Consider the following 25165-nt stretch of genomic DNA (forward strand, 5'->3'; position numbering starts at 1 on the left):
CTGGTGAAGACAACAGCTGAGAATCAACCTATTGACATTGCCAATGCTTGTTGTTCTTTTCTTTTGCTTACCAGGTGACACTAGTACCCCAACAGAGAACACGCTTCTCCTGCGACTGTTTCCATCCAATGTATACTCACTTTGCTACAGTGGTCTATGGTGGCACGTTGGAGTCAGGCAACCATCCCCAATTAAGACAGTCGACTCGTCCTACATAGTCTTCATCTCCCCTAGAGGACGCTAGAACTCTCGCAGTCGCAATGCACGTTGCCTGACCCTGTCATGGTGTCTCCTCGGGACAGTCTGCGCCGTCACGCAGTCTGACACGCGCAGTTCTTGCCGTGGAGGGCTGGCTGCACTTCCCACATGAACCCGAGCAGGCGGCTTCTCAGCGCAGTCTGCAGCAGGATGGCAGAGGAAGCGAAGAGGCTGGCGGGCTGCGCCGCCGTGGACAACCACGTGAAGGTAACCGTCCTCGAGAACTGCGCCCATAGATAGTGTTGATCATTATTAGTGCTTGGAAGCTGGGAGGAGCTATATGTAGTGTCTTTCGTGCACATGGTAGATATGATATTCAAGGGTCTGTGGAGGCAGTAACAGACCAGGGGTTGCACTATCCAAACCAGCAGCACCACGTGGGCTGCACACAGGCAGAACATGGGATGAGCTGCACGTGCGGCCCAGAAGTATCACATGATGCAGCCCGGGGTCAGCCAGCAGCACTTGTATGTATGCATGTAGCTGATTGAATCCCAGGGTTTAAAACAAAACTTTCCTTGTGTGGTGACACCTGGGCCTGACGTAAAGCGCTCTGATGCGCTTGGGCTAAGTTCGCGCCATATACAATTGACAATAAAAATGCACCTGTAGCATCGCTACGTCCCGTATGCAACAAGACAGTGAAGCGACAAGAAGGCCCTTCTTGGAGTGGTTCGCTAGGCAACAAAAAAAAATAGGTTTAACGTAAAATATTTGAAGTTCTTGCTTCTTAGCCACAGTCAATTTCTCTGGATTGCATTCCATCATGCTTTACTTATTGGTGATAATATTAAAGGCGCTGCCCATAAAGTATCCCAGGTGGAAGGTTGAGGATCGTCTTTTGTCCTGTCCAGTGCTCTTTTCTTGTCTCATGCATGTGTGACATACCGAAATGGCAATCATGCAGAATATAACTCTGGACCTGTATTTATCTGATTTTTTTCTGTTGACTGCTGGTTAGGACTGCATGTCATTTAGGGCCATTTCTCCATGCAGTCGTGGAAGATCGCAAGGCCAGGCTTGCCGAACAAGGTTAAACTCCCCCATTTCCAAATAATCAGATGATGTAAAGAGAGAATGTCTGATATTGGGCAAGGTCGATTCCAGACCATGGATTGTGATAAGTCCAAATGTTGCTCATACAAAATGTAAGTTTCTCTCCACGCTTTTGCTTTGCACGATTTCTCCCTCTAACAGAGTGTGTGCTGTTGCCTGCTGAGTGGGCCCAGTTGCCTTCCAGTTGCTTTGGGCTCAAAGTTATGTTTTTTTCCAGTGTTCTGCAATTGTTACATGTTGTAGGGCAGCTAGGACCTCGTCCTGTGGAAGGGATACATTCAACCCTCCACGGTATCTGGTGTAGGAAGGTCAAAGTAGTATTTTTAAGGCATAGTGCCCTGCAATATTTAGCAGGTAGGCCGACGGATTTGATTTTCAGTGTGACCTGACAAACTTTGAACAGGGTGGTAGATGTAAATGGGGTCAGAGAGTCTTTGCTAGAGAGAGCAGATTAGGAAGGCATCGTTATCTTTCAATATTGCCTTCAGGTAGATTTTTAGCTTTTTCTATGTTTTGGTGAAACGGTGATGAGGTTTGTGGCAATGCTGCTGGTTGGCATAGGAAGTATTCTAAGGCAGTCATGTGTCATAGGTTCTCAGGTTATGATTAGCAGACTACTTTGGTTTATTGCTTCTCCCATGCGTGTGCTTAGCTGATAACAGATAGTACATGTCTAACTTTATTTATTTATTTATTGAAAAGTTTTGTATAGCGCGAACAAGACCCGTGGGTATCGGAGCGCTTTACATAGAAATAGGATAAAAATATTAACAGGATGATAACCATTAAACAACATATAGATATGGGGTAGATAATTATATGGCTTTGGTGAATGCATAAATAACCACCTTCCATTCAAGTTAGTCTTTTACAATATGCAGTACTATGAAGCATGAAATATAACATTAGTCATTGTCGTCGTACATATGAGGTAGTAGGTTATATGGTTTCAGGATGTGAGATAATTGTATGAGTTCACTTTGACATGAGGTAGCAGTTGGTATACAGTTTAAGCACCAGAGATGTCGTCAGTTTCGACCCATAGTTTATCTTTCATCTAATTCACGTCGATCATTCTCTTTCTGATGACGTAAGTGTTTTGTATGCGGACAGAATTATATCCCATAGTGATCCATGAACATTCTCTTTCTGATGACGTAAGTGTTTTGTATGCGGACAGAATTATATCCCATAGTGATCCATGAACTTCTCTATGTAAGGTATTTACTCATTAAGAAGCTCTTCGCTTCTCGCTTAAATGTTGAGGTATTAGGTGTCTTCCTAATGCTTGGGGGAGTGAGTTCCAGATTCTAGGGGCAGCTCCTGAGAACGCTCTGTCATAAGTTTTTTTCTTTCTAAAGATGGCTGGACGCAGCACCAACTCCTTGGAACTCCTAGCTGGTCTGTTTCCTCCTGACAGCTCAATTTTCTTGGATAGTTATCCAGGAGTATTGTGGTGGAGCGCTCTATGGGTGATACATGCGACCTTTAGTTGAATTCTGGACTCGTAGGGTAGCCAGTTTAATGCTTTCAAGTGAGGAGATATGTGGTCAAACTTCCTTGATCCCGAGATGAGTCTCGCCGCAGCGTTAAGGCAAGCTTTTAGTGGTGCTGTGGATGTTTTTGGTAAACCCGTTAAGGTAGTGCAACCATATTCGATCCTAGAGATGACTAAGGATTGGGTTGCCAGTTTCAGATCTGATTCAGAGATAAATGGTTTCAGTTTTCTTAGGTAGTTCAGGTTGAAGCGGGCGCCTTTAGCCAATGAATTAATGTGAGCTTTCATGTCAAGGTTCTCGTCTAAAGTAATTCCTAGCGACTTAGCTGAATTGACTAGAGTCGGGGTGCAGTTGAGCGCCGTCACCAACTTGGTCCACTCCTTTATTTCCATAACGCTTCATGGTGGAGAAATTAGTAAGAACTCAGTTTTCTGAGCATTTAGCTTCAAATGATTGGTAGTTAACCATTCCATTGTCATTTTTAAAGTTTCATTCATTAGCTCAATGTCTTTAAGGGAGGCTATCTTTATATATATTTGCGTGTCATCCGCATACATATGGTAGGATATATTTGAGTTTCTGAGAATTGCTGTAAGAGGTTCGACATACAAGTTAAACAAATCAGGGGATAATGTCGATCCTTGTGGGACTCCAATCGAGTTGGGGCAAGGTGGTGAAATTGATTGGTTGACCAGGAAACGTTGTGTTCTGTTACGTAGGAAAGAGTCGAACCATTTCAGCACATTTCCAGACACACCCATTCTGTCCTGTAGCCTGGCCAGTAGTGCTTCGTGGTTAACTGTGTCAAATGCCGATGACAGGTCCAGGAGAATTAGTAAGCATGCTTGATTTTGATCAAGAGCCTGTAGCGCGTCATCAACAATATGGAGGATCGCTTTTTCCGTGCTATGCCCTGATCTGAATCCTTATTGGCATTCATCTAGTAGGGAGAACTTAGTGATGTGTTGGCTCAGTTGGCCCTGTACGCATTTCTCAATTAGTTTGGCCAATAAAGGGATGTTGGTCACTGGTCGAAAGTTATTCGGGTCTGTAATATCCGCAGTCGGTTTTTTGATCAAAGGAACCACTTGACCTGTTTTTAGGCAGTCTGGGAGGATCCCTTGTGATAATGATGCGTTTATTATTCTGGTCCAGATTGGTACCACAATATGGCTGATTTCTCTTACGCATTTCGCGGGTAGAGGATCTTGGTAGTGGTTGTTAGGTTTGATTTTGGATAGCGTTTTGGCGATCGTGTCCTGATCATATAATTCAAATGTATCCCAGTTTGCCTTGTTTTTTGTCTTGCTACACCCTGAAGTCGGGTTGGAATCGCATGTAGTCATTGGTTGGATGGGGAGGTTAGTCGCTGCGCTTAAGAGTTCTGTTTCCAGTGATTTGGCCTTCTTCGCGAAGAATGTTGAGAATTCCTCGCTGCTTAAAGATATTTTTGAGTTTTCATGAGCTGTTTTGGCTAGTTTGTTTTATTGTTGCTTCAGGATTTCAAAGAGTTTCCGAGGTCTGTTTTTGGCATTATCCAATTCCGATCTTATAAATTCCTTTTTGGAATTGATGATCTTTTTGTTATATTGGTTTCTAATTTTTCTAAGGGCTTTCAGCTCAGGGGATGATGGGTGTTGTCTCCATTTTCTTTCGGCCATTCTCAGTTTGCGCCTGTCTTCGTTCAGTGATCCATCAAACCACGGATTTTTCATCTTCTCCGTGGTTCTTTTTAGTTTTAATGGCAGGGTGTTGTTGACGATATTCCCGACTGAGGTTAGATAGTGTTCAGTCAACTCATTTGCATTCTGCAGGTTGCTAGGTGTCTTTAGGTCTCTCTCACAAGTTTCTATTAGTAGCTCAATATTAGCCTCTCTTGTGTCTCGGATCCTTATGCTGTGCATGAATGCATGTCTGTATCTCATACTCTGATTTGCACGCAAAGCATTGAATGTGGAGTGAAGTAGCGCATTTTGCCCAAGGATGCAGAACTGTCATGCACAGTGCATGGATAGAGGCCATTTGTCACAGTGCACTGTGTGCTTACAGGCCCTTGGAAAATGGAACATAAGGCCTATGTCTGGGGAAAAAAACTAAAACTGCACTATCGAGAGAAATGTCTGATAGGCAAGGCACATATACCAGAATATAAAACAAGATGGCCGGAAATTTTGTAGTAGGGTAGGAGAGGAATGCAAGGTCACACTATCTATTCATGTAAGCTCTTCCCTTCTGTGTGGTCCTTGAATAGGTTCTAGTCGCTTCCCCACACTAGGACGAGGCTGTGCCACACCTGCCTTCTCATCGGAGCTGCGCAACCCGACTATTCTCATTGCTGCACCTCGAACCAACTTGATTGACAATGTGTTGTCTTCTCGGCAGACCGTGTGAAGGAGAGGGGGTGGCGTAAGCAGTATATGTTCATGTGTCAGTATGAGCTACCATGCTACTATTGTATGTTGGTGACTATGGAGAAAGCAATACGGATGGGGTAGGACAACGCCTACTCTCTAGGGATATAGGTCCACCTCAGCTATTTCTTTCTTTATTTAATTGATTAAGTTTGAGCATTGATTGGTTTTTGAGCTTGTGTACTAATATGTGTTAAGAGGATCTTGCTGTCCTGGTAGTACTAGGGGAGAGTAAAGGCCCAATGTTCTCTAAACTAATTTCCATAGCATATACACAGAGCTTGTTATACAACAGAGGTCAGCAAAATCTTCCTTAGCACCCCTGATAGAGATTAAGGCTTAACCCTTTCTGGCTGCAGGGCACAGTTAGACAGTCAAGGAAGACCAGCATTGGCATAGCCAATAGGTCTCGCTTTTGGGACCTTATAAGTATTTAGTTATGCAGCACAATATCCTTGGTGCAACAACATCAACTGTTGCATGGCTAAACACATATAAGGTCCCAAAGGCGAGGCCTATTCCCAGACACTGACATGCTTCCAAGGCCTAAACGAGGCCAGCCCATATAGGACTCCTGATATTATTCAATCAGGCCCACTTTGGGAAGAAACAAAATAGTGCAGCAATATTTTGGCCTTGGTAAAGCCCCTTGCAAATCACGTGTTGGCTGTCATGTTGCATAACTAAACACAATTGAAAGCACCTATTACTGAATGGCTCTCTGCATGAAACAGACTGTGTGAGCTTCAAAAAGTGCGCCTGATTACTTTACCTACGATCGCTTGAAAGTAGAGTGTCGAGGTCACATCCAGAAAATTAAAACACCTCGAAAACCAAATTCTAATGGGTTAGCTCTGTAACAGCAAAAATCCAGAGACCTTATTTTTCTGCTGACAGTATATCATAAGCAGTTCACTAGTTGCACCCATAGCCCTGCTGCACGCTTGGTCCACTCTTTACACCCCTCGCAGCGCACTGCGGCCATGAAGCAGTCCTTATCTGTGCAACACACCTTTGCGTTGCGAGGATGTGGCAACAGCCATTGTTGCCAACTTTGGAACTGTGGAAGCAGGTTAAAGTCTTGGAGATGGCACAGCATCTTGTGAGTTTGGGCAAACCACTTAATCTCCCATGCCATAAAACAAAAAAAATAAAAAAAGAATGTGACCTTGTGTAATGAGGTCGTGTAAAAAGGACCAAGGCTTTTGGCTCGAGTTCCTGCTATATAAAACTGCAAAAAGTCAAAGCTTCCCCTAGGAGCACAGTAAACTTAGCCTCGCGCACCCTTAGCAAACACTCAGGCCTTGAATTTCTGCGAGGTGTTGCATGGCTCGATCATTGTGCCATCGGGACCATGTGTTGTTGATTTGACGCAGCGGTGGAGGCTGAAATGGCATTGTGCTCTGGTGGTTGCACAGCGCTTTTTGCTCTAATGGTCTGCCAAATGCAGAGGAGCCATAAAATTGTCCTGCGTCCTAGAACTTGGCTGTGGAAGTCTGGGATCTGAGCTAATAACTTGCAGCGCAAGACTTGAGGATTGTCGTCACTGGCTGAGGGCGCGCGCAGCTGCGCACTAAGTGCCCGGGCTAGTCTGCCTTTGTTTGTGCTCTGTTATAAACTGTACCACTCTGCTAACCTAGGTTCAGGGCAGGGATCGTCACTATGCAGCACTGAGAGGGGCCTGACATGATGAGTTTAATGTAGATTAATGTTTGAATTAGTTTGCGTCTTCTGTGAATTAAATCATCATTGCATCTGCTGCCTGCCTCTGAGGGTCATCGCTGACGGGTTGCCCGCGCTCGGCACTATCTCTCTGCCCCCACCCCCAGGGGGAGGCTGGGGGAAGTGGAGACAGAGCCGGTTTGGATGTGCGCCTGCACAAATGTTAGCTTGGCTTTCCGGGGCGCTGTGTGATTCATATATTATGATGGTGAGGAAGAAAGCCGAGAGGAATGAAAATTAACATTTGCTTTATTCAGGCCAGATTATTATATGGTGTAGCCTCTCCGCCCATCTGGCACAGGAGGCAGAGCCAGGCTTTTCAGAGCGTTTGATGGACTCGTCATCTTTGCCAATGCAGGAGCAGTGCTTGACAGGGTCCCTTGAGGGAAGGCATGGAGTTGCATTCAGTAGCTTTAGGGAAAGGGCCTCCCAAGGAAATTGCGATAAATGGTTGAAGGCAAACCTCTGATAATTAGCTGGTTTGGAGTTACGGGCCAAGTGCGTGGTTCTCACTGCGGACAGTCGAGGACCGTGTGTACAAGTGTGTGGCGTGTTGTGCATGTGGGTGCTAGAATGGCTGGGGTTAGCTCTTAAAGGCAATGGAAGGTGCGCTTGTCAGGCTGAGCCGATGTGAGGATGAGGCTGGGCAGTGGTTGTGAAAGTGAAAGCACATATGTTTCAAATTAACGCAGACGTTGTGGGGGAGGTGCGGAGGAGCGTTGATAGAGCACTGAGAGCTGGCCACTGAAAGGAAAATGACGAGGAGGGAGTAGGAGAAGGGAGGGGTTAGGGGAGGGTGTGCACGTGCTCTATGGCGTAATGAGCCATTACAGAAAGCCAGATGGCAGCTGTGCCCGTCCACGCGTGCGTAACCGTACTCTGGAGGCCGGCAAAAGCCTTTGGTAGCACTTTGAAAAGCCAGTTACTAAATGTCTCGCCAGAGCGGCGCATGCACTGGCTCAGGCGAGACCTAAAAAACAACCTAATGTCCAGTGTAAGCAAAGGGTAAAAGCATATTACTAGACACTACGGTATGTAGTATAACATTAATAAACTAAGGGGGTGCAAATATACTAGAGTGATAAAAGGGAATGTATTAATCTATCTAGCGATGAAGACTATGTCTGAAAATGCACTATATTTGAAACTGTTTAGTGTGACATGTTTCTTGGACTTAGCTATGTAGGAGAATGTCCGAGTTGGTTAGGCTAAGCTGGGCTTGATGGACAAAGTTACTTGTGTGCAGTTCTTACCTGAAATAAACCTTTGCCAAGTGGAAGGAGGTGGTTGATAGTTATGATCAAGGAAACAAGCCCTCGGGTCAGTTGGTGGTGTTCCCCATACCTCTGCGTCTTGCAGGATGTTTGGTACTGGCTGGCATGCTGTTCCTATTAAGGATACCCTGCAACTGTGCATGGGTGTGATATAGCGCGCATCAAAAACAGATTGATATGTTGTGGAGCAGAATGGCTTTGTTTGTGGTGCCAAGATGCACTTTTCTGTGTGTTCGTACTCTGGTTAATGGCAAGAGAATCAACATTTGCTGTGGCAGAGGAAGTTTGGAAGCAATGGGCTGTTTGACATTATGAATGAAGTGAAATAGACCTCATTTGGAATTAAGTGACAACTAGGTGTCCTCATTATAATAATAATAATTAACTGAGCTTGTTAAGCGCCTGGTTTCACTGATCAGTGTGTCCCCGCGCTAAAGTATTGGCCCCCCAGCTTCCTACGCCATCATGTGCTCCCACACCTGTAACCTCACTAGGCCTATTCCCTGCGAAATAAGTGTGTTTTCAACTCTTTGCAGAAAACCACCTTCGAGGTTTCCACACGGAGCCTGAGGGGTAGGTTGTTCCACAGTTGGGCTGCCTGGAACCGGAAGGACCGCCCTCCCATTCTTGCTCTTCTGATTTTGGGAACCTGCACTAAACCCACCCCATAAGATCTCAATTGACGAGTCGGGGTATGTGGTGTTAGGAAGTTGAGAAGAAAGCGGGGTCCTTTCCCCTGTGTAATCCGATGGCTTACACAGAGGGCTTTGAACTGTACATGCTCCCTAACTGGCAGCCAATGTAGCGTCTCCAAGGCTTTTTTAGAAGAGGCTTTTTTAGGCAGCATCAATACCAGCCGGGCGGCAGCATTCTGAATACGCTGCTATCTCTGGAGGCATCTCACATTACCTCCCAAATAAAGGGCATTCCGGTAGTCCAGCCTTGAGGTAACCAAGGCATGGACTAATGATTTCTGTTATAGGGAGTAGATTCAGAGTCTTTCTGAGGCCACGCAGAATGCCAAAACACGTGCCAGCAACACGTCTAGTGTGGTAGTCAAATGAGATTTTGGAGTCAATCCAAATCCCTAGGTTCCTGACTTGTTCATTAGGTATGGGAAGTGGCCCAAGCCTCTGAGGCCACCATGCTGAGGTCCAGACTGACGGCGCTTTACCCCCAATTAACACCTCAGTTTTATCGCCATTTAATCTGAGGCAATTGCTAGCCATCCATGCCACGAGATCTTGAAGACAGGACGTGAAATTGCTGACTACACTCTCAGCTGGCTGTGCTAAGGCCACAACCAGCTGAGTATCATCGGCGTAAGTCACCACTTCTACCCCATATTGCTCAGTTATTGCAGCCACAGGCGCCACATATAGGTTAAAAAGGGTCGGGCTAAGGCTAGATCCTTGAGGAACCTCTTGGTTCAAGTTTATGGCCTTCGACCTATAGGTCCCTTGTGCAACTTGGAAGCTGCGGTCTTGAAGAAACGATTCCAGCCAGTCCCATGCCTTTCCTGCCACTCCACCCTTCCTTAGACACTGCAGCAGGGTGTGATGAGCCACAGTGTCAAACGCAGCACTTAGGTCAAGAAGAATCAGTGCCGCTGAATGACCCTCATACGACGTGTCTCCGGAGAGTCTCCGTGGAGAAAAGCAAAGCTGACTCCGTAGAGTGGAATGCACGGAAGGCAGATTGCGAGGGGTGGAGCAGCTTATGGGTTTCAATGTGGGCAGTCAGTTGTTGATTGACCATCTTTTCAGCTATCTTTGCAAAATAGAGGAGGAGTGAGATGGGACCCAGGTTGTTTAACTGTTCTATACTAATATGTGGCTTTTTTCAGAGGGATCACCACTGCTTCCTTCCAGGTTTTCGACACTGTACCTGAGCTAAAAGAGAGTTCTAACAGATGTCTAATAAAAGGCTCTAGAGTCTCACTGTTTTCTCTCAAGATTTTAGCCGGTGCAGGGTCCTTGGGTGAGCCGGACTTGACACTACTAGCTATCTTACTCAGCATATCTCCAGCTGGGACCCTGAACACAGTCAGGCACTCTGTCTCAATTAACCCACTACTAGGCACCCCCTCTCTCCCAGACCCATCCCTGGCTTCCACAGGGAAGGTAGAGTAAATTCTCTCCACCTTAGTGGCAATAAACTCTGCCATCTGGTTACATGTTGCAACAGATCTAACCTCTGATACCTCTATGGTCGAGAGCGAGGATATCTCTTTGTACACCCGGAACAACTCTTTTACTGAGCTGTTCGCATTATCAATCCTGTCTGCGTAATAGGAAGAACGTGCTTTCCTAATCGGGGCATGATCGTCTTTGAGATTGGATTTGTATTCCATCCCGTAAATAGGCAGGTAACTGCTTCTCCAGTGTCTTTCAAGGCGCTTACACGCTGTCTTTGCCTCCCTCAGCTCAACATTGAACCAAGGGGCAGATTTTGTTCGGCTCACGGACCCTTTACCAGACCATGGCACCGTACTATCAAGGGCCTTCAAGATGCGCCTGTCCAAGGCCCTACAGGCTAAGTTGATCTCTACCCCTATCCCCCGGAGGTCCGCCCTGAACCAGGGCCCTGCTTAAGTTCTCAGAGGAGAAATTTGCCCATTTCCTCTGGCTTCTCTTTACTCCCATCTTCACCGGTATTTTCTCAACAGTACCAGTGACTTGAAAGGGGATCAAGAAGTGGTCAGTCCATATAACTGGTACCGGGGGTTCAATTTCGAGTGCTTCCCAGTTACCAAAAATAGGATCCAGTTAGTGTCCTAGCAGATGTGTGGGAAGCTCAGATTTTAATGACAGTTGCAAGGTTATAAACTCTTGTCGGAGCTCCTGGGCTGCCGTGTTGGAGGTGTTGTCAAAATGCAAATTCAGGTCTCCCAACAAGAGGAACTTCTCATATCGCAATGCAGGCTGCATCAGGTTTTGAATAAGGCTAGCTGCAAATTGCGTATAAATGAAACATGTATGGAGGACCTCCCCTCCCCCCCAACACGAGGGAGTGTTTTAGGAAAATGCATCAAATGTTTTTGTAAAATGCCTTGCTTGGGATTTTGGGGATTTCCTGCAATGGATGCAGTACTGGATGGAGGTCGGATTTTAAACTCTTCAACGTCCTGACAAGCTCCTGCTTATGACTTCACATATTACATCACTCATAAAATTGGCAGTGACATCATTGATGACATCACTGATGACATCTCAAATGACATCACTGATGACATAATCCGCAGAATCACTAACAAGCCTGTGCCACACCAATGGCAAATTCATCTCTATTGGACTCTGTACATAACGGGGAAAATAAACTGAAAAATACATGCAAGAAGGGCACACACCTCATAAGGGCACAAACCCATACCTCTCCTGTGACGTACTAGAGATGTTTACATTCAATCAAAGTAGGGCTTCCCATGACATGGGAGCAGTAGTTATAGTGAACTCTTTCATAGAACTGCTCATTGGGTCTTAAGAGTTTGTAATGCTTCACTCTGGGAATGACTGGATATAGGATACGAGTCTGCCGTGCCTGCGTGAACCCATGCTGGAGTTAAACAGTGCCTTTGAGACTGCTAGAGCTATTTCAATAGCGCAGTCAGTGGAGGATTGCGGTATTTGTCACCTCCCAGATTCCACAGTTTGCCGGTCCCACCTTGGCGAGCTGTTACTACTCCTTAGAAAGTACTCACAGGCTGGGAGTGTCAGTGGACCCAGTGTGGTTTCCACACTTTTCCTTTTTTTGGGGTAATGGGGAGCCTTTGGCTACTGGGTTTTAGGTGCACAGAGAGCTGGAGCGCAAGATTTAATATAGTTTACAAGCATACATCTTGTGGTACAGGGTTTAAGCATCCCACGCATTTCACAACAGTTGGGATTGAGACAAGTGTATTCCCTCTCCCAGTGTCAAACTTGAATAGGAAAGATGGCCTGGTCGTAAATACAATTATAAACCTGCCTGTACTTGCCATGTATCCCCTGTTCTGTTCATAGGTGCTTGAATCTCAGATTTAGCCAAAGTTTGCAGCCTGTTGGTTGTTTTTGTAGCGCAGCCAAGACCATCAATCACACTCTTGTACTGGGGTGTCTCTCTTGATGATGCAACACTTATGGTTTGAACCAAGGGGTGATCTCAAGCGGTACTTATAGTAATGGTATAATGTACCAGGATAAAACTCAGACAAAACGTGGGTGCAGGATCGAATGTATTCTGTGTTAACCTAGGTAGTGGGGCAAGGTTAATTTCTGTACTCACTTCTGGGGAATCGAACCTGAACTTGCTTGGCCACTGGAAGTATATGTATTTTTCAGACTGAATTGACCTGGACTTGTTCTAGCACCAACATGGGTTATTTCGTGCTAATGTTCACCTGTTTCTTGGTGAAATCCTGGAGTTGTAGCCATCAACACTTTAAGCCAACAGAAATGTTTTATAGAAGTTATCCATGTTTTAGGCTCCTACAATCTTCACTCCTATTTATTTAAAAGGGCTGATAACTGCGGGCAGATTCTATCCGGAACTTTATTGATGATGCAGGTAGGCCTAAATTTAACTAGCTCTTGACTCATATTAAGTCTTGTCCTTGACAATGTATTAGTTGTTAAAAGTCCTCAAGATAGAACTTTTCTGGCACCAATGCTGCAGCCCCAAAGGGATTTCAAATTGTGGTCACTGGGCTGTCACATCTGGGCTTCTCATTGTAGAAGGTATAGCTTCTCCCTCAAACTTCCTATTCCAAACAGTGTCTTATGAGAAGAGGGCACGTGCCACCAAGAATAGTGAAGACTTTCTAAATGTTATTTTGTTTGCACAGACTAGGGATAGATTGAGGTAGTCAAGCAAGCGAAGAATCAGGTGTGCGACAAAAACAGCTTAACATGGCGTATAAGCTGAAGGGTTAAGTTGTGTCCTATGATAAGCAATAAGCTTAGAGCTCATCTAGGATTTCTTGTACAGAAGATGCAATATCATAGGCGCTTGATCTTTCTCCTAATAACGGATTACTTTGGAATTACAAAAGTCTTCAACAATCTTGTCCTTCTCATTACAGATCATAGATAATGTATTTAGATCTTTTGACTCTGATAGCCCTTTCAAAGATTAGCACCCAAATGCACCCCTGTTTTTGATTTTTTTCTTAAAATCTTTTTTTTTTTAATCTTGAATGCAATTTGAGGCTTTGGGATTAGAGAAGAGCTCAGGTTTGGTGCTGGGTTGATGAAATGTCTTTATCACCTCGACCATGGCTCAACATAGTCTTAGATACCCCTCTGAACACTATACCAGGAGAGGCGTTCTAAGACCTGTACTACAAGAAATGATAAACTTGCCTTGTTAGGGTCATACCTCAGTACAGTGAATAAGTTGTTGCAAGCAATTCTCCATATAAATCTCAGGATCACCCATAGTGATCTTCTTGTGCTACGTTCGACTTTTTTATGCTCCGTTAATTTGCAGCATGGTAGCAAAACTGCTTGTCACTTTGCACATGATCTCTTCTGGGTCAACCAGTTGTGATCTGCTTCTTAACCCCCAAGAACTACTTGTTCTGCATGGAATTGTTCATCACTTTGTAATCTGAATGCCTGTAGCTGAAAATCTCATAAAAATGTTCACGCTACCAAAGTAGCCTGTATTCTATTTTTTTAGCAGGTTGATAGTTCTCAACACGTCAGTTTGGTTCGGTACTGTCTTCGGCAATAGCTGTCATACTATTAAGTGTTGCTAACAATAGCAGTCATTCTTCTATGAGGGGATAATGTACTATTAGCCGGGTCTTGTTGCTTAGTGGACTAATGCGTCCATTGCATGGGCCTGTGTTCGAACTCATGGTCACAGGTTCAAATCCCGGCGGGTCCACTCAACCTTTCATCCATCTGAGCTCGATAAAATGAGTACCATTGAGTTGGGTAACATTGAACATCTGTTATTCAGCGTCATGAAACCTCTGGGTGAATGTGCGCTTTACAAATACACATGTTATGGTATGTTATTACAATAAAGCTTCGGTGGGGATTACCCCACTCCGAGTTGAATTGAGAAGTGTACCCCATATAAGGCGAAGAGAAGCATTTAATACATGGAAAAAAGCATCTCTTTTAATTTAGAATGTGCTCTGTTCGTTGCTTTTATTTTTTTAAATACTGATGCAACTAGTTGTTTCACTATTGAGACATTGACATTGCTTTTTGTACAACACATGGTTGAGCAAGAGCCCCGAAGGTTAATGAAAAAAGCAATATTTTCTGTCATATCCGTTTAATAAACACTTTTTTTCCAGTATGTTGGCTTAATTGTGTGCTGAGCCAAAACAACCCAAGACAAAAGTGGATCACTTGCATTGCTTATCTAATCAAAGGAATATATATTTGAAATAGTTTGATTAGTCTGTCACTCCTAGCGTGAACCACCCTACTGGGGGTGGGGGGTGACTGGGAGGGTAAAATGTGGTGGTAGTTAGTTTCAGGGCGATACCTAAAAGATGGATCTCCTCTAAGGCAATTTAGTTGCTCTTGGTGTCTATTTTAATACTTAAAAAGGATTATTTCTTCCTTTCTCCCTGTTTCTTCCTTTTTCACGCGTTGTAATGTTCACAGTGTTTAGGTCTGATAACAGCTTTTTTAGTTGTGTTAAGTATTGCATTTCTCTCAAATGATGGAGATGTGTGTTTACTAAAGGTGAACTAACTAGAAAGAATTTAACACATTTTTATTTGTATTTAACAGAATAATCAAGCCCTCGGTATTGGAAGTGGTTCTACTATTGTCCATGCAGTTAACAGACTAGGTGAGAAACTGTGTTTTGGTCTGTTGGATAACTGAGGTGGTGTTCCTTTAAAAAAAAATAAAAGTTGGGACCACATTAAGCCCCATCTTGTGTTTAAATATTTCAGTCAGGAGTACAATGATGAGTGGAAATCTATCTCTGCATCCCACCAGTTTAAAAGAAGGCGACTTTCCTAAACTGTCACAGTCTACTTTCCATTCCCATGAGAAGCTGGCACCTTCCCTTTCTTCATTACCCTGTCATTTGTATGCTAACAAGTTAGCTGTGCAGTGTTATTTTAAACGAGGCCTGATGAAGGTCACCGGACAGCAATAGTTGCCAATTCACAAACATAAGAATGTCTGTTCTTGCATAGTTCTTTCAACCTCTCAGCAGTCTCTTGCCAGTAGAGTTGCAAAGCCTCCACGGTTGTAGGTGTGCATAGACATTTTTATTTGCATCTGAGCACCTAACCATTTAGCATACAAAAGAAGCATGCACATAGATAAATACATTATAAAGAATGCAGAGAACTACAAAGCTTAAAGTAACCTTCAAATTGGGAAATAATCTATTACAATGTAAGCAAATATGCTGAAACAAATTGCTATTTTTCATGTGAAGGTATCCGGAAAATTAAGAGGAGATTCGATTAGCCGGATGAGCAGAAATTTAGTTCAGATTTAATGAAAGAAAGTTTAAGGAGTTGTTTGGTAACTCACAGGAGTTGAAAGAGACAGATGAACCCTACTTGCAGTTCAGGTGTTTAACAATTTTGCATTTGTTGTAATTCTCCAAATCTAGGATTTCTAGTGGATTGCATTTTTGAATGGGACATAAAGTATTACAAATTCTAGAACGGGGTACTTTCACATGTATTGTCTTTGATAGAAATGGGATTTCGAAATGGTTAATATGATTTTTACCAAGAATGAGACAGCACTATGACATGAGAAATGAAAGTCGGATATGTTGAAAGTACTTTTGTTTTAACAGGCGAGATGTTAGTAAAATATTTTTTTAGTGTTGGATTTTTTATAACCGTATTTTTATTGGAATGGAAGGGCATTTGTAGAGCGCATGGCTACACGGAAGCATCCCAGCGTTAGTAACTGACACGGAGGAGACAGCGGGCTAAGGCAACAGGATGGTCTTCAATTGCTTCCGGAAAGCCTGGCGGTTGGAGACTGTGCGAAGGTGTAAAGGCAGGGAGTTCCAGAGTTTGGAGGCGTTATAAGAAAATAGCCGACCGCCACTTCTAGACCTCTTAATCCTAGGGATCTCTGCCAGATCCTAAATCCTATCCTATGCCAGATCCTAAGTAAACAGTTTTGTAATTAGAAGCAGGTGGACCAGGGCATCTCTTACCATGAAATACTTTACGGTTAAGCCACTGACTCGTTGTATGAGGAAGGTCCTGGAGGTATGTGTAACGATATTTATAGCGCAAGCCTCCCTCCCTAGCATGGTAACTCTGCATAGTGCATGAGCCAACGAATATGCAATTAAGTTTACCTGGGGACAGGTTCATGTAAGTAGTGCTTCTTGAAAATATGGTCCTCAGTTCTTTTCGAAATTGTAGGAGGGTAGGTGTCCTTCAGATGTTGATGAGGATTTCGTTCCATATCTTGGATGTGCAGATAGAAAAGGTATTATTTCTGTTTTCATTTTTTTTTTAAAACTTTTTTGCATTTCTTCTTACAATATGGCAATGTCCTGTTTCTTGATTTAGCATTGACCTCTCTAGTTAGTTTCTCTATCAAGTATGAAGTGTTGCTTTTGAAAGCAGCGAGTCAGACTACCTCTGTTCCTCTCTGAACCCACAGAGATCAGCTGCGAAGTTCCCCAGCGCTCCTCCCTGAGCTTAACCCTCTTCAACGTCTACAAGGCCTCTCTCGTGACCATCATCAGGAACCACAGACTCCACATAGTCTTCTACGCCGATGACACCTAACCGATCCTCTCCCTCACTGACGTACCAACAATCGGCAGAAACAACTTCCACAGCGGAATAAAGGCTGCCGCCACCTAGATGAAGAGCAGCTGCCTCAAATTGAATGTGGACAAGATCAAAGTTCTCATCTTTGGACCCTGACCCTCAGCATGGAACTACTCCTCTTGGCCCTCCACACTGGGAACCCCACCCACCCCCATAGACCACGCACCTAACCTCTGCTCACAAAGAACCATCAGATCAATGCTGTTGCCTCATTGTGCTTTCACACGCTCCACCTGCTTCAAAAGACATTCAGATGGATAACCACAAAATCCAGAAAAACAGTCACCCACGCACTCCTCCACAGCGGACTCGACTATGGCAAAGCACTCTATGCCGGCGTCACCCAGAAACTCCTCAGGAAATTTCAGAATGTTCAAAACGCAGCAGCCAGACTGGTCCTTGTGAAGAAGTACATCTCTCTTAGAGGTTTAGATAAACCGGTTTCTTTATTCTCATCAAAGGAAGAAAGGATCTCATCCACAGCAGAGATAGGCAGGCAGCAACTGACACGGTCTTGTTCAGATTGGAACCATAACATGACTACATCATCAGATTCTATGAATAACATTCTAATCAGAGTAAGTGCAGAAGCAAACATAGAGAAGGATACCACACACCTTCCCCTGAAACACAAAAAAACCCACTAAAACTATTTCAAAATATAATCATTTAGAGCAGTAGGAACACGACATAAACGCATACTTTTCCTGGTAGGAACATGAGACACTACATCAGATTTGGGATGCACACATTTCTTGGCCAAATTGTTGTTCGTGGCTTGCCTTCGAGTTGAACCTAAAAAGGGAGCAATGCGATTCAAATTCCAGATTCTTCCATCATTTAATTTAACAGCATTACGAAACAACTTTGAAACAACAAAAGGAGAGGAAAACTTAGGACCCGAGGATCTGAGTGGAAGACGAACTCTCACCTGATCACCAACACAAACCTTGGTGGAAGAGACAGCATGCCTGCTATCAAAGTTCTCTTTTCGCAGCTCAGATTTCACCTTTTGCTTCAGTACCGGATCCTTGTTGAAAGTACTAGTCTCCACCCCCAAATTCGTCATCCAAGTCTGAAATAAAGATGTGTTCGGAGTGCGACCACGAAAAAGTACAAAAGGTACCTCACCTGTGGAAGAATGTGGTGTAATTCTATAGATCATGACTCTCTCCATAAGATTATCCTTCCAATCAGAACCCTGGTCTTTAGAAAATCTGAATGGATTTTTTAAGGACCCGGTTGAACCTTTCCACCATACCGTTACTTTCCGAATGGTAAAGTGAACGTTTGTGTTTAACACCTTTACTAGCTAAAAAATCCTCCATCTCTTTTGAGACCAACTGTACCCCGTTATCAGTAAGGATGGTTTCAGGAAACCCCTCCCTACTGAACACCTCACGTAAAAACTTGACTACATCCTTAGTCTCAATGTTTTGAGTGATTTTTATCTCTGGCCAACGAGAGAACATGTCTACCATGACCAAGACATACCGTTGAGAGTTGTTCCCAGAAGAAATGGGACCTAGGATGTCCAAAGCAACATCTTGCCAACAAAGCACAGGGGCATCCCTAATAACCATTGGTTGTGTTCTTGTTTTACAAACCTTATCAGAGGAGTTGCATTCCAAGCAATCACGAATCATACGTTCCACAAGAAGGTCAATACCTGGCCACCAGAAATGCAAACGTATCCTTTCCTTAGTTTTGGAAATACCCTGATGCCCTTGGTGAGCCAAGAGAAGAATTTTTTCCCTGATCAAAGAAGGTGGTATGAGTCTAGTACCTCTCCACAACAAACCATCCTTTAAAGATAACTCATCTTTGACGTTCCAATATTTCTTGGTACCATCGCTCAGATTCTTGAGACATGGCCAACCATCACTCACCAACTTACAGACCTCTTGTAACTCGGGATCCGTACATATTGCATCCCTCCAAACACACTCCTGAACAACTCCTTCTACAACCTCACACACCTTAAACTCATCAATCTCCCATGAATCCTCAGATGATTCGTCAATCTGGTTACCTTGTTCCACTACCAACCTAGAGAGACAATCCGCAACCTTATTGTTAACCCCCGGTAAGTACTTCACTTCAAATTCGAATTCTTGGAGAGCAATAACCCATTTACAGATACGTGAGGAAATGGCATCTAGACCCTTCTTATAAAAGACCTCCTTCAGTGGTTTATGATCAGTGTGAACTACAAAAGCATTACCCCACAAGAACTTCTTCAATTTCTTAATGGCCCAATAGATACAAAGCGCCTCCTTTTCAATCACTGAGTATGACAATTCTGGACCAACTAAAGACCTCGATAAGAACAAGATGGTAACTTCATTTCCATCTCTTACTTGCTTGAGCACAGCACCTAACCCACGGGAACTGGCATCTGTGACCAAAATAGAACTATTGTCAACATCAAAGCTACGCAATGAGGGAGCCAGACTTAGATCTTGTTTAACAAGTTCATACTCCTTTTGACAAACCTGAGACCAAGAAAACTTCACACCTTTCTTTAACAAAGTCCTTATGTTGGAGGTTTTATTGGCGAAGTGTGGTATGAATTTATTGTAATATTCCGCCATACCTAAAAAGGTGACTAACTCTTCCCTAGACTTTGGTGTAGGCAAGCTATGTATGGTCTTCACCAACTTGTCTTTAGGTTTGACACCATCAGGAGTCAAGCAATGACCTAGATAGTCAATTTCAGTTAAATTAAATCTACACTTATTTTCTCTCAAAGTCAAACCTCTGTCCTCGAATCGTTCCAAGACAGACCTAACTCTTAAATCATGCTCATCCTGTGATGAGCCAAAGCCGAGTACGTCATCCTGATAAATTTTGACTCCCGTAATACCTCTTAAAACATCTTCCATCACTCGCTGAAAAACAGAAGCTGCAGATATTAAACCAAAAGGCAGGCGAGTAAACTTAAATGTTCCTAAAGGCGTGATGAAAGTAGTGAAACCCATGGAAGTCTCATCAATCCTCACCTGATGGTATGCAGCCCTCAAGTCAAGAGTGGAAAACATGCAGGCGTCCCCTAACTGAGTCAACATGGTGTTGATATTAGGAAGAGGGTATCTATCTGCCACGACCTCCCTATTGAGAGCCCTGAGGTCCACACAAAAACGAATCTCGCCTGAGGGTTTGCGAGCTAAAACAACTGGCGAAACCCATTCACTCGCCTCAGTCTTAACAATGATCCCATCATTTAAAAGCTTATCCAATTCTAACCGCATTGGTTCCTGCATGGCCAAAGGAACATTACGCACTTTACATGCCACAGGAATAGCATTTGTCTTTAAGACAATGTTATGAACATACCCAGAAAGACAACCAAGTTTGTCACTAAAAACTCTCTCAAACAGCTTACGCCAATCAGGAAAAGACCCAACATCCTTACACACAACAGAGGATTTTTGAACTGACGACCCAACATTCTTACACACATCAGGGGATTTATGAACTGAGATGTTATTACAGCCAGATGTAGGTGGAGTTACAACCTTTAAGGAAGAAAGATTCCCCCCAGAGTGGGGAACTATATCCCTTAACACAATGCAAGGGTCTTCACCCGGAAATAAGGCAAGACGTAAATCAGCTTGATGAAACCAACTTAAAATGCTGTCACCCCTACACGAGATGTAGATTTTACCTGCAGTGAGTCGTCCTTTGTAATCAATATGACCAATGAAGTAACCCACGATTTTTATGGGCTTTCTACCATAGGCCAATGGCCTTATGTCGGGTTTAAAAACTTTTACTTTACCAAACAGATTTTCATCAAAGAAAGTTTCAGGAATTAAAGTAATCTTTGCCCCGGAGTCAAATAACATTTTGACTTCACACTTATTAATGTAAACCACATCAATAGCACCCTTACATTTTTTCCCATCAGATAAGGATACCTCACCACAGTCCAAATCAGGATTATAATCGTCATCAAATATAGAAATTTCCTCACAATGTAATTCGTCAGAATCAGAGTCAGAGTCATCCTCAACCAATACCTCCTTAACTTGCTTTTTCTTTTTGATTACCTGAGACCTGCAAGCTTTAGAGAAATGTCCTACTTTACCACAATTATTGCATTTAGAAGACAAGGCAGGACATGACTTATCGTTAGCTAAATGATCAAAGGCATTGCATCGGAAACACTTTAACTTTGAATTGGTAGAGACTCTTGAAAAATTTGGAGAGGAAGAAGGCGTACTGTACCCCTTCGTAGAGGTTTTAGAAGTTGATCTCGGGTCTGATCTCTCTGTATATTTATTTTTATTAACCACAAAAACCTTTTCCTCCGAGACCTCCTTCTGTTTTTTAAAAACTTTCACACATGCATCCGAGTGTTCTAGTCTTTTGGCTATAGTAATAACTTCGTCTAAGTTAGGATCATCTTTTTGCCACAGTTCGTCCTTAACTTTTTCTAGACAACATCCAAGCATGAATTGGTCACGCAGCCTTTCCTCTAAGGAACCATCAAATTTGCAAGTGGCAGCAAACTTCCGCAAAGCCGTGACATAAGTTTCAATAGACTCTTCCTCTTTCTGCATGCGTCTGCCAAAGTGGTACCTTTCTAAAATGGTACTCACTTTTGGTAGATAGTGCTTATCTAGTTTTTTAATGTTAACCTCGAATTCATTTAAACTGTTAGCCTCTTCAGTAGTTAACTCAGGCAAATGCTCAAATACATCCTGCCCTTCAGAGCCTAAGCAGTGCATTAGAAGCGCAGACTTTCTCTCCGCAGAAAGAGAAGTGCCACATACCCTAGCATAATTTAAAAATACCTTTTTCCATTTAGACCAGCGAATAGGTGGATCCCCTGGTTTTGAAAGGAAGAAGGGTGCGGCCGTAACGTTTTGCATGACTTCAATAATTAAATGAATTAAATAAAATTAAAAGAAAATCAGAAAATTTTGCAAAGCAAGAAGAAGCCAAGGTAAGTATCAATACCAAGCAAATTAATAAGTAAAGTGACTTAAATATTTGTGACTTAAGTACTAAATATAAATATAACCTGTAAACAGCAAAGGTTAAAAACACAGTAACAGCTGCGCAGAAAATCACTTAAAGTAACTGTATACCTAAAAGAAGCTGAGTGTGTCAGCGCAGAAAAATCAGCTGCACACCTGAAAGAAGCTGAGTGTGTCAGCGAAAAAGGGATTTCTCAGAACTTAGATCACTGCACACTTGAAAGAAGCTGAGTGTGTCAGCGCAAATAAGACTTCTCAGGACTTAAATCTAAAACACATGTCCAGCAGACGTCTTAGAGTTCCCAACAGAGGTTCCAAGTCACGGTTGATTATAAACAGTATAAATCCGAATAAAAGTTGTAGAAATAAACGTCTTTACCTTTAGTTTATCCAAAAGCAGATAAAATGAATTATTCACCAACTTAAGTGCATATGAAATAGGCACTCGACAATCCAGTCACCAAGAAGAAAGCCTGAGAAGCGTTGTGCCGCTGAAGAAAGCCACTCGATGATCCTGTTGCTGAGATCCTGTTGCTAAGGAAAGCAAACATTGTCAAGCAAGGCCCACTGTGAAGTCCGTGAAGCGCAACGCTTGAAACGCAGCGTTGAGGTGTCTGTGACGAGCAGATCCCGGAGCGTCACAGCTTAGAGAAGGAACGGCAGAGGCTGGAGATGGAGCGTGCAGAGCTGGGAGACGGGTAGAAGATGCCGGTATTTATTTTTAAACAGAGCAGTGATGAAGCGTGAAGGCGCGCAGATGCTGTTGTGTTTATGTTTGAAGCATCAAGCATGCGAGTGTACGAGATGTATTATATTCAGACAGTTCGGCGATGAGGCATGAAGGTGCCCAGATGCTTTGTTTACATTTGAAACAAAAAGCATGTGGCCGCACACGGTGATTGATGACAAGCCCCAAGTATCTGTAAGTCAACGGACTCGGCAGGCAGGCAGCGGACGTTAGAAACGCATCAATCCAGCACCTAATACATCAATCCAGCATATCAAATATTGCCTCAATCCAGCTGAATAAAAGAACATAATAAACGGCAGGAACCACGCTATGGCAGGCACTAGGCTTTAACGTTATAAAAAGTCTAGCGCCGTCAGCAAATCAGCGCTTAAGAAGTAGGCAAAGCATGTTGAAAGCACAAAGTCAATTATATATCTTTCTGCATGGATAGAAGAAGGCTTTTGTCTATAAATTATGAGAAGAGTAGACAGTTAGCATCAAGCCTCAGGAGAATACATTAAATTAAGAAAATTAATGTACGGTAGATTGAAGTTATGTAATGCTGCCAAGTCTTAGAGTCAGTACATGAAGTAAAGAGTACCTTGAGTTGAGGCTTGGTGTTGAGATCCTTTTGTTATTTCCCTGTTAAGAGAAAAATTTCCCTTTTTTTTTTTTTTGAAGAAAAGGTTGTTGCTTGTTGTCTTTGTAGTAAGGAATCTTCTTTCTATCCCGTCCTCGTCGCCAATGTGAAGAAGTACATCTCTCTTAGAGGTTTAGATAAACAGGTTTCTTTATTCTCATCAAAGGAAGAAAGGATCTCATCCACAGCAGAGATAGGCAGGCAGCAACTGACACAGTCTTGTTCAGATTGGAACCATAACATGACTACATCATCAGATTCTATGAATAACATTCTAATCAGAGTAAGTGCAGAAGCAAACATAGAGAAGGATACCACAGTCCTCAACATACTTTCCCGCAGCCACATCACCGAACACCTCCGATAACTCCACTGGCTCCCAGTCAACAAAGAATCACCTTCAAGCTCCTCACTCGCACCTACAAAGCTCTTCATGATGAAGGACCAGCTTACCTGAATCACTGCCTCTCAATCCACGCCGCCACCAGATACCTCTGCTTCGCCCAGCTGGCTCTGGCCACCATCCCTCGGATCCACAAGACAAGAACCGGAAAAAGATCCTTCTACTATGTTGCCGCCAAGACCCGGAACACCCGGTCTACCCATCTCAGACACACCCCGTCGCTGACCCAATTCAGGAAAGACCTCAAGTCCTGGCTCTTCAACTGAACACCTAAATGCAAACGGACAGCAGCCCCCCACCCCCTGCGCCTTGAGACCCTTGAGGGTGAGTAGCCGTGATTTACAAACCCTGATTAAATGTAGGCATGAAGCTGTAACCAATACGGTTCTTTCAGCATTGTAGTGATGTTATTAAAGTTCTTCAGACTTTCTGTAGCATTTTGAATACCTTTCTGGGGTTCCATAGTGGGTTTGAGGACACCTTCTAGCAGAGCATTATATCTGTGGAGATGCAACAGGACCACAGATTCTACTGTTGTCCTCAAGTCCATTTTGAATGGAAATGGTTTCACTTATTTTTCAGTAGGAGCTCATACTATGTTGTATTTTCTCGCTCAATGAGTACATTGCCAAGATGTTTGGGTTAAAGCAAGGTAATGTGTTAATTCAGGTTCCATTCCATTGGCTGTCAGCTGGGGGTGAAAATATCTGGATTCATGTAACATACCAAACCTTGAACCAAAGGTCAATGCAGTCTCATCCGCCTGCTTCCACGCCCTACCCATCAAGATCTTCACGTGGTTTCCGACAAACACCAGAAGGTTCATCACGCAGGCCGTTATCACCAGCAGACTGGACTACGGAAACACGCTGTACTTAGTAATCACTATACGCTTCCTGAAGAGACTCCAGACAATACAACACTCAACGACACGACTCGTACTCGACCTCCCCAGACGGACCCACATTACACCACATCTCACTGGCTCCCGATTGGGTAAAGCTGCCAGTTCAAGATGCTAAACTCACACTTACAAGGCCATGCACAAGGAAGGACCAGCATACACCAACAAATGCCTGGCCCTCCCCAAACCGACCAAACACCTTCCATCAGGTTACCTCTCCCTCGCAGACACCCCAAGGATCCGTTGAGCCAACAGCTGATGACGCTCCTTCTCGCACCCGGCATCCAAAGCTTGGAACAACCTCACCCTGCACCTCAAGACCGCTCCGTCGCTCCAGCAATTCAGAAGAGAATTAAAGACCATCCAGTTCTGGATCACTTGATGTCATACCCTGAAGAGATTTTGATTTACAGGTGAGTGCTGTAAGTTTATTAGTGGATCTTGATGCTGTTGTTGGTGAGTATGGATCCAGCAAAGGTTTAATGCTGTATGCCAGAACTTGTACGCTGC

The 25165-nt window shown here is 43.6% G+C and overlaps 1 protein-coding gene across 1 annotated transcript in view; it reads left to right on the forward strand.

Annotated features, from left to right (window-relative positions):
- Positions 1 to 295: 295 nt before the first annotated feature.
- RPIA (ribose 5-phosphate isomerase A) overlaps positions 296 to 25165 on the forward strand; it is an 86474-nt gene continuing 61604 nt past the window's right edge. Inside the window, exons 1-2 of the mRNA XM_078679029.1 lie at positions 296 to 465; positions 14955 to 15015. Coding sequence (XP_078535155.1) covers positions 367 to 465; positions 14955 to 15015 — 160 coding nt within the window. The 5' untranslated portion in view covers positions 296 to 366. The remainder of the gene's footprint in view (positions 466 to 14954; positions 15016 to 25165) is intronic.

Source organism: Lissotriton helveticus, chromosome 2_2 (genome assembly GCF_964261635.1).
Source record: "Lissotriton helveticus chromosome 2_2, aLisHel1.1, whole genome shotgun sequence".
Lineage (NCBI taxonomy): Eukaryota > Metazoa > Chordata > Amphibia > Caudata > Salamandridae > Lissotriton > Lissotriton helveticus.